Genomic DNA, 16135 nt, shown 5'->3' on the forward strand with positions numbered 1-16135 from the left:
TCAGGCTGATAAAAATATTTAATAACCCTTAAAATCAGCAGTTATTTAAAAAAAAAAAAAAAAAAAATGGACACTTCACCGTAACAAAAAACAGTGGCTAAGGCAAAGAAACAAGGAAAATGAAAAAGTAGGAACCACCCAGAAATACAATTTCAGATCATCTCTGAAGTTTGAACCACCAAATTATTGTCAGTAAAAATGTACCAAGCACAGCCTCAGTTTGCTTTTATCGAAATTAACTGCTGGCCCGTACATACAGGACCTGGTTCAGCGCAGTGCTTCAAGTGAGGACAGCTGACTCTGCTGTGGTTAAGCTCAACCCCCCCACTGCATCAAGGCCAGTCCACCCAGAGCAAAAGAAAATAATTAAAAATTACAAATTAAAACAGCACATACACACACTTGTCCTCACAAAACTTAGGCCAGTGTGAAGTTTGTCACAAGATCATCAGTGGGGAGGTCGGTCTCCCCTTCAAGGCCTCTGACTTCAGAGGTGTCAGTTTCATCACCAAGCAGATGGTGTTTAGTCAAATTTAACACAGAAGCTCAGTTAAAGGTTTCTGTGAATGGCAGATGTTCGATCAGGATGCAGCCGAGCACCTCCAGAATGGCGCTCAGACACCACAGCCGGTCAGGGAGGTGACCTGGAGGAGCAGTGTTGTGTTTCACAACATCAAGGGTCCCAGTACGCTCTCCGAGTAATCCAAGAGTAAGCACACCCCACTGAACTACAACATCCCACTGCTACAAGTTGACAGACCCATTCAAGCATGCTCAGGCCCATGACCATCACTTGCCTTTGGAGTATTCTAGTAGAACCTGCTACCCAAGTTCCTCCAGAAGCTCTGGTCCTCAAGACTAAGGTGCTAATCAGCTCAAGTAATGGCCGACAGTCTCCACCAAATGCTCACTACAGCAATCCCAGACGGTTAGCATCTCCTAAACGCATGTGTATATCACACACGCTCCAATTCTCCTTCCGTCTCTCCCTGCCCAGCCAAGATTCTCTGCTGATGTGATCCAACACTCCGCTCCCCTCCATGGACTCCTATGGACCCCGATCTCTGGAGAGTACAGCCTCTACGTGCGCCGGCGTTTGGTCCCACTGGGGCTGGATGGGTTGCCATTGGAGACGAGGGCCTTGTCGGCCCCGGCGCGGTGCCTCTTCCTCTTGTCCGCCACGCCCTCAGCCGAGCCCCTCTCCCCTTCCCGGTCCTTGTCCCTGCTGCCTGACCTCTCCGCCACCCTCGCTGGTGCAGCACTGCCTACGGGGGGGGGGGTGGAGGAGGCCCATCATTAAAGGGTTAACTGGCTTGTCGTGTTCTTAATGTCCTGACTGAAAGAAAGGAGGGAAAGGAGATGATGACTGTGCTTCTTACACATTAATGTTTAATGGAGTCTCAATGGTCTGCGAACTAATACTAGATGAAACAGGGGCTTGAACTCCAAAAAAAAAAAAACATTAAAAATGTTTTTAAAAAGTCAACATGGCCCACAGTAATAAAAAAGAGGATCTGTCAATAAAAGCAGATCTGAATCAGGGCCAGACTAGTGTTTTAAGAGTCAAAGGGGTCTTCAGTCCATACCTTTCAAACTGGAGTCTAGCCAAACTGGGACCTAGACCTTGGAAAGTCAAACACAGAATGAGGAGGGTGAGGGAGGTGCCAGCTCCTGCCAGAAGAGGGTGCCAAAGACTACAGCGCTGCCCCAAAAACGCACTTTTATAAAGGGGGGAAGTGAGACATATGGAGAGTAAAGTAAAGTTATGGTGAGCACCTTCTTCATATGCGGATGGTGAGTCTCTTTCCTCCTTCATGTCTTCTTTGGATTCCTGCTCTAGTTCCAGTTTTCCTGTCAATAGACAATAAAAAAGACACTGATGAGGTCAAGTGCATTGAACATAGAGAAAAATCAATCAATGAGTCAATAAATCAATCAGATATTTTATGGGTTCCACTGAAATTATTATTAATTATATGATAATTATTATAATGATTACGAGAAAGACCTCTGTGTGTATGTTGATGCTTCCATGTCCCACTCTCGCCAGTGTGGGGAAGCAATAAAAAAGGCCAATAGGATGTTGGGTTACATCTGTAGGTGTGTGGAGTTTAAGACAAGGGAGGTGATGCTACGATTATACAATTCCTTGGTAAGACCCCACCTAGAATATTGTGTGCAGGTTTGGTCACCATACCGTATAAAGGACATAGCTGCCTTGGAAATGGTGCAACTTAGGGCTACAAGAATGATTCCTGGTCTTAGAGAAATGTCTTATGAGGAGAAATTAGCTAAACTCAATTTGTTTAGCCTTAAGCAAAGGAGACTAAAGGGGGACATGGTCCAGGTATATAAGATTCTAACGGGTCTGGATTCACTTCAGCCAAATGGCTACTTCAATATTAGTTTAAATACTAGAATTTGTGGCCATAAGTGGAAATTAGTGGGAGAACATTTTAAAATGAATCTGAGGAAGCACTTCTTTACACAGCATGTAGTTAGAGTATGGGATAGTCTTCCTGCTAGTGTAGCGCAAGCTAAAACCCTGGGTTCCTTTAAATTAAAGCTAGATAAGATATTAAACAACTCTGACCTATTAGTTACATTCTCCCCAAACAAGCTTGATGGGCCGAATGGCCTCTTCGCATTTTTGAATTTCTTATGTTCTAATCATTAACAACCATAAACAACATGTACTAGCTGAACAAGTTGCAGCCTGAAAATCGAGGAAATTAGGTGATTCTGCTGCTGCCCCTGTACTTCAGAGAAGGATACCCCACATAACGCAACACATCAATCTTCATAATGCCATAAAATTGTACTTTCCCTATATTGTTGCGTCTTCCAGCACAGCAAAGTCCCTAAACTGAAATGCATTTCCACATAACGGTCAATGTGGTTCATTTCATTTTTGTTGACGTTCACCCTTTCCACATTAAGTACATTTTGGCATAATGACTACAGATCTGGAGAATCACTTTGGACAACAGCATCAGCCAAGTTAACAAAATGTGCCTAAATTAAGTCAAATAACATCACATGCAGTGTCGAAACTGGACATGTATTTAATAGCAGGCAGATAGACATTACCTTCCTTCACCTCTTGAATAATTTCCTCTGGAAGAACAAAACACTTTTCCGAGTTTGGAAATGGCAATATTTCTGATTCATCCTGGGGTGGATATGAACAATGGGGAAAGTAATGAGGAATATTCACGTGTTTGACCCATAGCCAGTATAAAATCCAAATAACGGCTTAAATAAAAAGAGGTATTTCACAAAGCTGGTCCATTTTCTCACCAGAGCTTGCATGTCATACATAGTTCCCAGATGGTCCCAGATCACCTTAGAGGACACCTGCCGACCGATGTTCTGGCTGAATTTCTCTCTGATGCAAATCATGTGGAAGTGACGATTCACTCCTAAAATGAGACGGAACACACGCAGTGAGACAGTCAAACGGTACCAGGGCCAGGCAAAGTCAGTCAGAGATTAAACCATGGATTTAAGGTGCGAAACCGACTGTAAGCCCGAAAGTCAAAGACCGAACCGACTTTTAATGCTGGGGAATTTCTCAGCAGACCTCTATACAGGCCCAACTCTGACTTATTACTCCCATTTTGATTTTCAATAATAATAAGTACACCCACAATGCGTTTATTAACACACTGACTTGTTTGCTAATTTGCCCCAGTAACGATAACAAGGAGGAGATCAACTTGATAGCTAGCGAGCGCAATCATACATGTTTAAAAGCAGGTTTACAGTCACGTGATTAATTTACTAGCTAGCCGGCTATGTAGAAGTAGCTACTTACCCAAACAGCTCCTCGGAAAGATTCTTCCGTAATTACATTCCGTGTGTCCCTGAACAGTCAATAAATTGGTTTCGCCTAACATTTGGGACTAGTTAGCTAAGACGCTGCTGCTAGTTAGCGCACTAGCCTGTTAGCCGGCCGGCTAACCGACTCGCCACCGTCGCGCTCCACCGCCACGCGCCCGCGGATGGCCGACATGTCGCGCTTACCCACGGGCTTGTGTCCCAGCATGGCGTGAAACAGGCACACCTCCACCTCCTGGCTCCAAATCACAGACTCGTCGGTGGGGAGAACTCCCAGATCCACCTGCTTCTCGTCCACAAGAGCCGCTTCTGCTTCGCCCATTTCTTCCGTTCGTATTGCGATGGACACGAAGGTCGAGGGGAAAGTTTATACTGAAAACAACAAACAGGGAAACAGCGCCCCCATGCTCAAACTGAATAATTACCTCTGTTGAAGGGACCGTTTATCTTAAAGCACGGGGACGTCATTCAGTCGTGTGCTCCCCAGCCACCTGCCTATCCAGAATCGGGCCAAGGTGGGGGACACCACACACGGGATGGCAATTTAGTGTAAGACACACAGAGACACTCACACAATTACACATCATGGGCAGTCTGTAGAGCTCAGTTCACCTAACTGAATACATTGTGATTGCAGGAGGAACTGGGAGTACTGGAAGAAAATCCTCCAGTTTCGCACACAGGTATACACACACAGTCCATGTCTTCATATCTTTATGGGGACTCTCCATTAAGTTCTATAGCAATAACCCTAATGCCACTATGACAACCCAGGCCTAATCTTAACCGTAAGTAACCAAGCAAAATGCAAGACTTTTGACTATTAACTTTTTTAGTGTATTCACTGATAAAATTATATCAAATTGAGGTTATCCTTGCGGGGACCGAAAAAATATCCCTAAAAGGTAAAACAGGTAGAAACACTGTATTAGTTCCTCCTAGTCATGACATGTGTTTCTGAATTACTTTTACAATTTTTCATTGATTTTACCATGAGCTTATAATGCAAAAAGTGTCAATGCATTTTCCATAACCTTTTATTCCTTGTGCTTGTGAAGATTATCCTCAGAAGCACATGCAGAAGAGAATTTTCTCTCCAACAGGACGTGCCAGGCTGTCACATGACACAGACACCAACTCCAACCCCCCAGGCTTCTAAATACTCAGCCATCCTTGTCATAACACATCATTTCAAAAGCAAATTATAGCCATTTATTTTGGCAAGGCGTAGCCAATTCATCAGTCTGTATAAGAGGGATGGCGTAGAAATTAATATGCGCGTTCTCTATTTATTGATGGTTAGATCTTTCTTTTTCTGGACAATCAGTAATTTTATAGCTCTCCTGAGGGGGAAAAAAGCCACTGTCAGCTGCTTAATCATTATATTGCAATTCAGCAGTTACAAAAGTTGTGTGGCATGTGTGTTATATCTGCTGATGCTTGAAAATCTGAGTTTAACTTTTGTGCATTTGTAGTAAAAAGGGACCCCAAAAAGTGTACTATTTTTAAATAAAAAAATACTTTTAATTAAATATTAAAAGTATTTGGTATTAAGTACTATAGTGTATGTAATGGCCTGGGTGGGGTTTGGACGATTTTTCATCTCCCCATCACAGTTTATTGGCAGCCTTGTGCCCACAGGTCACTCAGTTAGTGAGCCCAGGTGGCATTAGTGGACAGTCACCTCTCTTAGGGGTTAAATGCTGCCAGCTGGGTGCATTTTGCAGCCTGAGGCCCGTTCCTGGCTGCCAGCTGGGTGCCCAAGCTGTGTGATGGTCAGTTTTAAGGGTTCATCATCTATAGTTATCACGACCATGATCTTCTTTTTGTATTTTTTTTATATATTAAACTCTGTCTTCGTGTCTCTTTCTGTAACTAAGCTCAAATGTGCCGGCAGCCAAGCGCACAACTTCTGGCAAGTCTGATCATTTTTCATCTGTGCTCCGTGAGTCATGAGTCAGATCGATATCAGTGTAGGCAATATGCTGCCTGCATCAGTCTGACTCATGGCATCCATCCATTTTCTGCCATCACGCCTGGCCATAAGGCACAGACACTATGTCAAGATGAGGTATTTTCATTTTAAACCACCTGTGAATATTCCATCTGCTGCTGTCCAACATTTTATTCACCACGTCTTCAGGGTGTGGGGATCTTAACCACCGAGAATGTAGCTGTGTGAAGATATGCTGTAGTCATTCATTAATCTCTCGATATGACAGGATAGATTTCTTTTTAGCGTACTCTGGAGGTATCTTCATGGTCGTGTCCTTTAATTCTTGGTGTGTTTACTCATGCTATGTTGTCTCGGTTCTTGCCTGTCTCTCTGCCTTTGCCTTATTTTAAACAATTCTGAATTTTAATGTGTGGGATGCACACAGGTAGGGACAGACGGAGAACCCAAGGAGAACCGTAAAGGTCCATTAGGCGGGTGATGCCGAATAATTTTGTTTTGTTGTTTTCTTCCCACGGGACACAGAGGGCCTGAATGTGACACTTTCTTATGAGATTTTGCTTCCCATCCGCTCACAATGCCCTTGGGGCGTTCCCACACTCAGCTGGACTTACCACGCTATTATCACTGTCTGTTGAGTTTTACTGCTCCACCAGCTTTGTCCACAGGAGAAACTAGCCGGGTCCTGCTTGCCTGACTCACGCCCAGCCAGACTGTAAACCCATCAAGCCTTTTTCACTGACTTATCAAAAGAGAGGCCAGCATGACGGTAGCATCAGGGCCTTTTATGGACCCAGCGCTCAAAAAGCTCAAGCCGAGGGCGTCTTTCCCAAGGGCTTTTGCAGCCCAAATCTGAACTTAAAGAAGAAATTGGACAGCATACAGACATTTTATTCCCCATAAGCTGTTACTTGGAGGGGTGTGAAGAAAATCGCCAGGTTTCAAGACAGCATCGAGGTAGACGTGAAGCGAGCAGTGCCAGAATCCTTAGGCTAAGCCCTGTCAATCAAAACCCCCAGGGATTACAGGACAAGAACCTTCATTTAAACTTATTCCTAAACGTGTATACAAATAATAAACATCTAAACAAGGATTGACATAATGCTTTTAAAATAAATAGACCTACGCATTTTTAAATCACTTGTGCACCAGTTGTTTCAGTCCCTGGATATAAACCATGTCAGTCAGGTCTGTCAGGACGCACTGAAATAGAAGTGCATTTCTTCATAGACCTTCCTGTTCTAGAACAATCTGTAGCTTCCGAATGATAAGAACTTTTCAGGTACTGTATGTCTTTTTGTAATTTTGAATGGCTTTCTGAGCTGATTGAATCTTGGTTTGATGTCCTATTGATGGGTTTATTGCAGACTTAATAATAATAATAATAATAATACATCTACGAGAGCCTGGAAGTAGAGTAGAATGGGCCCATATGATAGTGAGGCACAGTGTGTGGCTGTTCGAGTGACAGAAGCTATCATTAATGTCTTCAGCTTTAACGACAGCACTTTCAGTACAGGACCGAAGGTGAAAGGTAGTACAGCCGATTCTCAGTGTCCTGGGTGCTAACAAGGCATCTTTGATGGCCAGTGCAGTTTGTCTGGAAGCTGCAGGTTTTCTATACAGCAGTATAGAGAGTGCATAACTGAGTTTGCATATCAAATTAGCATGCGAATTAGACCCGCATTCCACATCATAATGAAGCTGCGATTTGGTAGGGCCTCATCAATAACCTTCTGAGACTTACAAAGCCAGCTTTATGGTTTTATGAGATACTTACATGGAACACAACAAATCGGCCAGCCATTCAACCCAATTTATTTCTCTTTATTTGCTACAGAATTCTGTCTGTCTGTCTATCTAAAATTGTTCAGGGAAATATATTGAACACATATATGGAAGAAATCACTAACATTAATATTAAATTGGATTCATATTAATTCTTTCTCTTTACATCATACAGATGCATAAATGTACAGGTGCTGGTTTGCTACACAGATATATAATGGTGTATAACGACCTCATCCACAAGGGGGCGCCCCTGTCACAGAGAGGCAGCCTCCAGACCTTCATCCCTTTGAAGTGAGTTACTCTCACATTGCACTTGAAAGGGTAACCTGGACTAAGACCGAATCTCTACTTTCAGAGCAGAATTAATGAGCGTGCTTCTGTTTCCTTTATCTGGAACAGCCCAAGGTTAGCTTATCACAAAACAGAATTAAAATTATATCCTACCACTCATTCATCTTCCACCCACTTGGTCCTGGTTAGGCGGACAGGCTGCAGAACTTATTCATCCATTCAGGCCCTTAGCCAGAAATAAATTTAATGGGATATTCGGCAACTCTACCGATCGGTTCCAAACCCGTAAATTCAATTCATTTCCCAGTATCTTACGTGGTCTGGTTATAAGGCAGCGAGCTTGCACAGACGCATATATTCCTGAACATACGCCCTCAGGGATCGGCAGGGTCGGGCGCAACATGGGCATCCAACCTGATAGTGATGGGGTGCGGGGTCGTGTTTATTAAACTCAGGTACGCCTTGAAAAAAAGCTCTGATCTGTCACACAGGTTTCCCACTCGAGGCTCTACAACCTCAGGACACTTTTTTTTAACGAGATCCATCTCCATGCAGAAGCGGGAGTGCGGGCAGTGAAGATTGCTGCCCCATGAAGCTCGCATGATCATCGCTCTCTCGCTTCCTAAGTGATGGAATCAAGGATGACAGTGACTTTTTCCATGTCCGGCGATGGTGGAGCCTGACACCCACTCCGGCGGCGGAGGAAACTGCCTTATTATTCCTCGCTAAATTCATCAGACACCCGCTGGCCGTGGGGAGGAGCGCAGAGAAGAAATTAATGGATAATTCATTAAAAATGGAGGACAAATTAAAAATTAATAACAGAAACAATTCAGAGGAAAAATATATATTTCGGGAGAATATTCTTGCAAAAAATAGACCTGAAAACGGGCAAAACAGGGAAATCAAATGATTCGGCAAATTTAGTAGACCGATCAGTCAATGAATTCAATTCAGTGGTAGAATACACTGGACAGCATACATCAGATGGGGCGAATTTTAAAAGGAAACGAAATACTTAAACGGACTGCAGAGTGTTCTTGTGGAGGTGTAAACAATAATAAAGCGGAAACGACGGGATGCCGTCCGGTAACCATGCTGGTTTATGCAATCAGACAGAAAGATTCCACCTTCTTGCCGTGACTGCTGACGGGGCGCACATGTACAGGACGATCGTGTCTAATACTCCTGAATGGTGCCTACACGGCCGTGCCTCGTGATATACAGCTACAAACCACTAGCAAGGTTTGGTTTACTATTCATGGAGGACTAGAAGGTGTGCGGGTTTTGATCAGTGCCAAATCGGATAAACAGGATACGAGATACTAAATGTCCACCTCCACCGGCAGGTTAATTAATCTGTTAGTAGATGGCTAATTGCCGTCGGCTGGCAGGCTGGATGACGCAGTTAAGCTGCTTAGCGGGTTGCTCGAGCTGTGAGGTGCCTGTCAGGCCAGCTCGGGTCTAGGGCAGAGTTTGTCGTTAACATCCCGTTCTCTCGTGACGATTTTTTGGTTGGTAATGTTTGCTGCGAAACTCCCGCGATTATCCAAATCAGGCATCTATGCTAATAACATTATCATTATTAATATCACACTGGTAATGATATTCGCAAAAAGAACCCAGAAGAGCAAGGTGTTGGACTAGTAATCAAACCACCAGTGACAAAGATGAGTGCTGGGGGTACAGAAGACCCAAGCTGGTCTTGCCTGTTCCTACCATCTGCTTTCCACGTGCTTATTGAGTACAGTGTCACAGTGATCCTGGATCCAGTCCCAGAATGCACAGGGCAGAAGGCAGGGGACACCCCGGATGGGATGCCAGCGTGGCCTAGGGCACTTACAGTATGGCTATGTCCCCATTTAATTCACTTAGTCCACACTTACACGCTACCACACTCCTTAGCGCATGCATTCAGCTGCAGCACTCTTCATGTGCACTTCATCCACACTTTGGCAAATACCACATAGAAGTGATCTTTGGCTAAGTATGGAGACCACAATGCACCACATCAGTGACTACTAATGTTTACATGGAAAAGGAAGAAGTCGGGCCGGCTAATCCGAGGCCAGAATGCCTTCGAAGGACTTTCAATTTAATTGCGCATAGATGTTTAATGGATGTTCGTTAAATAACTTTACGGAGCTTAGGCTACAATGAAGGACAAGCTCAAAGACAGCCAGCACAAATGACAGCATACTTGTATTGTGTCTCTTGTTTACCTCTTCAGATATCAAGTGTGTCTCATTGCTTTCAAAAAATCCCAGCGGACTCAGGCTCTTCATATGCACCTGCGCACTTTGCGGCTTCTGTCGAAACTGTGTGTTGTAAGTCAATGCTTTTGGCTTTAAGTGGGGTAAATGGAACGAACCCTATGTCTTTGCTTTGCAGTAAGAAGCCCATGATAAGCAGTGTGGCAGTGCTAACATGCAAACTTCACACGCCTAGATCAGGGTAGGGGGCAGCGATCCACAATGTGACAGTGTGGGGCAGTGTGTGCCTAGTGGGTTGGGCTTCTGTGCCTGTAATCGGAAGGTCACTGGTTTGTATCCCGGCCTAGGCTCTTGACTTCTGGGGTGCCAAATGAATAGCTGACAATGCACTCAGAGCCCAGTCTTTGCTCTCACCTGTATGTCTGTGTAAGGAGATCATGTAAGGATCGGGGGCAGATCTAAGGGATGGGCCGCGGCCACCCCAGGAAATACTGGGCCACTCCAGTTGCTGCCCCTCAGCAAAAAATAAAAAAATAAATCTGTAATTTATTTTTTGCAGAAATATTTATTTCTGCAAACCAGAGCTGCCCAACCCGTATGTCGCCAAATCAGTTGAGTGACAATTAATGGATAATGAAAAATGTATCAAGGGCGACTCCCCCCATCAGCAAAATATACTGAGCCCCCCCCCCAGTTGATGAAATTTTGCCCCATTGCCACCCCTGTAAAACCATTGCGTCTAGTCTGGCCACTCCAGGGTCTGGTTTCGTCCCAGGATGTGAGACGTACAAAGAAACCTTCCAGCTTACCTGCACGAACAGCAAATAAAGCTTCATTCCTTTCTCAGACACTGTGCTGTTAATCATCCAATATGGTTGTCCAGAGCACAGATCTCCCGAGTGGATCCCAAGTACAGATCTCCCACTCCACAGAGAGCTGCAGATGCAGGTGATCATCCTGGGTGGATCTTTAGCTGCTGGCTCCGTCAACAAGCAGGATGTCCCCACACGACTCAACAAGCTGAGAGCCTGCTGTCCACCTCCCGCCCTCCACCAAAAAAATCTGCTGCAGATCTCAGACTCACTCCCCCCACCCCTGGCGAAGTGTTTCACAAAAGCATGTCTATGACCGTTTAATTACTGAAGGGTAGCTTCCCCGCAACGTGATTTAACAGAAGAGGACCCACCCTGGAATATGGCGGCCTGGCTTGTTGACGTTAATGTGTTGTCATCCTTCAAACTGATGGGGACCAGGGGGGGTGGATCTGCAGGAGGCATATTGCCAGACTTATGCCAGATCACTGCTCTTTTGCCCACGACACTCTGTCACCTCTGCATCTGTCACCTCCTTTCAGGGCCAACTGTGTTGTTTTGGGGTCCCACCCAAAAAGCCACCTCAGATGTTTCACAAACTATAGAAACAGCTAGTGAGTAGAGTCAGAAGATCGTAGCTGGTGAGCAAAACTTGCTGCTTCAGTATCTCCTAAATAAACAACATGTTTGTTTGGTATGTAGTCTAGTGATCGTTTGTGGCCAGCAGGGGGCCCCATGAAATGATTGGTGCGTGTGGTGGTGAACACCACCGTTGTCTCCATGGAAATCTCTGGTGTGTTTAACTCTGCCCCGCCCTATGCTGTTACCCTTGGCTACTGGGAGCGCTATCTGCTTGCTTGTAGACATCAAGTACAGAGAAAATGTTTCCACACGCTCACACTCAGACACACATGCAGGCTTCATGCATCTTCACTGCTGGGGGAGATTCTTTGATTGAGGAGGGGGGTCATTGCTCTCTGTGCCATCATTCTAGCAGGACCCCCCTGTTACCGTGGCTCCAAGCTGCATCACGATCTCCATTTTCTCTGAGCCCAAACCCTTCCTGTTCGTCAGCAAATCAGAGCGACAAACTGCACCACACTGGAATAATGACCATTTCCACTTGCCCCCTCTGTCCTCTCGCTCGGCTTCTCAGCGCCACCCATGGGGCAGTGGTGCTTGAACTTGCGAGGGGGGGGGATATAATTGACCTGTCCCCATCACCTCAGCAGCTATAATTATGAGCGTCTGCAAGGGGATCCTGTTTCATGGCCTCATTATCGTCCTGCCCTGCCTGGGCCTTCAGAAGCCATGGCCTAGGTCACAGCGCCCCCTGCGGAGAAATAGAGACATAGTCTTCTAATCTACACACCAAACGCATTGTCATACTGACGGGCTGCCAAAAAATTAGACAAAGGGCCACGTGTCTGAAATGGAACACAACTTCCTGGATTTAATTAACTGCTTAGCAGACGCCTGAGATCAGAAGCATTTGCTGATTAATGCGGCCCTCCACCTCCAGGTCTCAACAGCAGGGTCCCCCCCCCCCAATTTAAAGCCGTCACCTTTCAGTGATCCCGGTTCCAGGTTGAGCAGAAGACAAGCAGACTGGGAGATAATTGGGCTGTTTTGACAGCAGGAAAGCTAGCAAGAGCAAATGTAATGTACATAAACAGCGAAATCATCTTCCCGTAGAGAAAAACAGCTTCAGCTATGTGAAGATGAAGAATCAGAATCACCTCACAGAGTAGCCTGACTAGACAAGGTCCACCCAAGTACCAGATTAATGTCATTTTAGACCACAAAAGGAGCATGGGTGGGTATTAGCACACATCCCAGTACTGGGGACTTTGGAGTAGGTCAATGCACTTCTGGGTAGGTCAATGCAGGCTCAGACTTCATTAAGGCAGCACCCGCCTGTCTGTAGTTGATAAAGTCTTTGAATGAAGTTACTACCAAATAAATATCTGATATGACGTTGAGTCGGAAGAGCTTACTGGCCTTTTTTGTTTGCATTTTTTGTAAGTTATATGAATTTCAGCATCGCGCTATGTGAGGACGGAGCCCAAAGGAATTTTAGCTCCCTGTAGATCGCAGTTTATCCTCTCAGGTTCGGTTGGGTCCTCCTTTTGGGTTCATCATAGGAATTACTCAGTGTCTAATTATATTAAACAGTTTCCAGTGCAACACGAGGCCTTGCTGACACAGGACAGGAGCACAAGGGCGACCCGGTATCGACCCGGACAGAGAGGAGCAGACCCCACCAGAGGGAATCCGGGTCAGGAGGAAAGCTGCTCCGGGGAGCAGAGATCCCACCATAAACAGCCCCTGTCGGCATCATTCTGTCACCATCAGTTCCCAAACTGTCATATGCCAAGGGCCAGGCCCATTCTCCACTCGCCGGAACATTCCGGCAGCCCCCCAGATCCCGGTTTCACTCCTGCCTTGTAGCTACAGGTGGCGCTTCAGGCTTCTGCTGATTGGCAGAGGAGTGCTGAAGGAAGACAGCCATGGAGATTTGTTCAAAAATGATATACATCATATTTACACACATATGCCCAATTTACAGTCAGACAAAAATCAGCTGCTAAAAATCAAAAAACGGCCTAAATAAAGTTTGGAAGCAGGACGTCAGTAGTCACAGCAAGACTCGCCTGGCTCTGTAATTAAGCATATCATCCCAGAGCCGAATCGACCCACAAAAAAGCTAATTTCCGACTCTATCCCAGAATTTATCGCTGGCTCACAGTTGAATGATGGACTGGAAATTAGAAAAGTAATTTATCTCCCTCATATAATTTGCATGTCATGGGAGGTAGTTAATTGAGGAAACAGCCCCCCAGTGCCTATGTTCTAATGCCTACCTATTTTATTAAAGCTCTGGTAGCACCTCAGCCACCTGTGCTGTCTGTGAGCGGGACGCCGGGTGACTCACTCTCCGGGGATGCGGCTCAATCCAAACACACCGAGCGCGGTTATTCATTCCAAGCGGGATCTATATTTAGAGGATTGTGGAGAGCTGATTAAAATGAACAGTTTGGTATTCTGTTGAAAATCTGCAGTGGGGAACTGGCCCCAGCAGATGTGGGAACGATTAAAGACGGCAGAGTGCCGAGCACTCACCCGTGAACTTACCTATCGAGATCTTCCACAGGAACTGCAGGTTCCACACGTGAGGAGAATAACATGGCCTCTTCGGGGGGGGGGGGGGGGGGGGTTGCTTTACCACAGTGCAGTAAAACCTCAATGAATGGCAGCGCATGACTCTGTAATTGTGCTTCTCGCTATTTTAGCTACATGAAGGTCGAATTAATTAATTAAATTGCAGATATAATGATGTCAGTGTCTCCATAGATGGATGGATGGATGGATGGATGGATGGATATTGCATTCCACAGAAATGTGCACAGACTACAGTATTTATTTTTATAGTAACACTGTAGTTTAAGATACAGTTTGCTCCTTAGCTATTAATAAAGTGTTACTTAAGGCTCAGGTATAATTATGTTTTCTAATGTGTTGTTTTTTTAGTTGCAAGTGATTTACAAGCTCATTAATAAAAACCTCATGAAACAGAAATTAGCTGTCTATTCAATGCAGTTCAGATTTGATGGAGGTTTTACCCAAAGCTGGATATTTTTCTAGCATTGAGGTCTGGTGTCGCCATTAATCTCGTCGTCAGAACTCCATCAGTAGCTGAGTGTAATTAGTGTTTCTGCATGTGGCGATATAAGCAGATTAGTATGAAATATTGTTCTATTAAAGCGGACCTTACATATGATATTGTAGCTAACTCATTTCGTAAATCAGGTGTTCCGCAAAGCAGGGACCTCTGCTCGTCTGACAGAGTCAATGAGGATGTCTACATTCCCCCAAGCGAGCAGCCATAACTGCAGGACTCTCTCAGTTCCTTTTACTGTGATATGAGATTTACACACGTAGAAGCACAAATGCTGAACACACACATGCAGACACACGAGGTCTTGCCAAGCCACACGCCAAGCTTCAGCCTCACAGAAGCTGGAGCTGATTTCTTACGCGCTGGAAAGATCCTGTCAGGGTTAGTGCCTGTTTAGCCCTGTCTGCTGTGTCTTTTCCCTGTTTGGCCAGCAGTCCCTGCTGACCATCCCATTTGGTGCTCCCCTAGTGCAGGGGTGTCAACCTCCAGTCCTGGGGACCCGGAGCCCTGTGTGGCTTATTTCATTCCCTGTCCCACCACAAATGATTCAGCTTAAGAGCTGTGTGGTAATTAGCGCAAGGAGGTGCAAGGAGTTAAGTCAGGTGTCTTAAATGAGGGGAAACCCAAAAACTGTGCAGGGCTCCACCCCCCCCCCCTCAGGACTGGAGTTTGATACCTCTGCCCTGTTGTGTTTCCCTGCTCCCCAGGTTGCCACTTAGCTTGGTGGGTTGAGCATCCAGCTTATAGGCTGGTACCTCTCTTGTCCTGAGACTGAGGCTGGCCTGATATCTGCCACACCTGTGTGTTATGTTTTGTTTTTATTTTATCCCTTGTTGTCTGTATGGGTAATTTATGTCTTGCTTATGGTTACCCTGCCCCTGCCTTGTCTATGTTCTGTTTTACTTGTGTTCTGTGAGTTGTCCTTCTGTTGATAGCTCTCAGTGTTTGTTCCTGGTTCCTAGTCTCTAGTGTCTGTTAATTATAAATGGCCCTCTGTGTTTCTTGTTGCCCCCTACCTTTAATGATTGGTTGGTTTAGTTATGGTTCTCACCTGTTCTGCAGTGTGTCTTCTTAGAACAGTATTTAAGTGCATGTTCTTGGTCTGTTCCCTGGTGGTTCCTTGTGGCTCTTCACTGTGTTGCTGTGTGGTTCTTAGTTGTTGTTATCCCATGTAAGCTATTGTAGTTCCCTGTGTCCCTACCTTCCCCTGGTATTCTTGTTCCTGGTGTTATTCTCTACCTTATTTGGGACAGCTACATGGATCTTCCCCCCCCCACCATAACAGATACAGCATGTAGAATTTTAGGAGATAAAAACCAGGGAAAAAAAGTGATCAGTCATTTTGTAATTAGTTTGCTCAAGGCCCAGCTGGTATAAATATCAAAGGATCAGGCAGATTGTTGATGGTTTGATTTGCAGGATTAACTTCAGCTGAAGCGTTAATGAATAAGTGAAAGCGGATGTATTTTTGATTCTTGATAAAGGTCATTATTTAGCTGCCTAGCAGACAGAGATGAAATATTTGGTGACATGAAGAGATTCAGGTAGGGACATG

At 45.2% G+C, this 16135-nt stretch overlaps 1 protein-coding gene across 3 annotated transcripts; it reads right to left on the reverse strand.

Annotated features, from left to right (window-relative positions):
* Positions 1-4239, reverse strand: LOC125748021 (MRG/MORF4L-binding protein-like). Of its 3 annotated transcripts, none has more exons than XM_049023812.1 (6): positions 4027-4239; positions 3301-3422; positions 3091-3172; positions 1777-1851; positions 1587-1623; positions 1-1265 (listed from the first exon to the last, which is right to left on the reverse strand). In XM_049023812.1, exons 1-6 carry the CDS (start codon positions 4160-4162, stop codon positions 1187-1189), a joined length of 531 nt encoding a protein of 176 aa, XP_048879769.1. In that variant the 5' UTR covers positions 4163-4239; the 3' UTR covers positions 1-1186. The 3 variants fall into 3 exon arrangements, with proteins under 3 accessions (XP_048879769.1, XP_048879768.1, XP_048879770.1); XM_049023813.1 differs by having other exon boundaries at positions 1123-1336; XM_049023811.1 differs by lacking the exon at positions 1587-1623 and having other exon boundaries at positions 4027-4237.
* Positions 4240-16135: the final 11896 nt, after the last annotated feature.

The sequence above is a fragment of the Brienomyrus brachyistius genome, chromosome 8 (assembly GCF_023856365.1).
Source record: "Brienomyrus brachyistius isolate T26 chromosome 8, BBRACH_0.4, whole genome shotgun sequence".
NCBI classification, from domain to species: domain Eukaryota; kingdom Metazoa; phylum Chordata; class Actinopteri; order Osteoglossiformes; family Mormyridae; genus Brienomyrus; species Brienomyrus brachyistius.

Coding starts and splice junctions, on each gene's coding strand:
- LOC125748021 (XM_049023811.1), bottom strand. CDS start 4,162: ATGGGCGAAGCAGAAGCGGCTCTTGTGGACGAGAAGCAGGTGGATCTG. Junction 1,852..3,090: donor TATTCAAGAGGTGAAGGAAG/GTAATGTCTATC, acceptor GTCTATTGACAG/GAAAACTGGAACTAGAGCAG. Junction 1,266..1,776: donor ACCATCCGCATATGAAGAAG/GTGCTCACCATA, acceptor CCCCCCCCGTAG/GCAGTGCTGCACCAGCGAGG.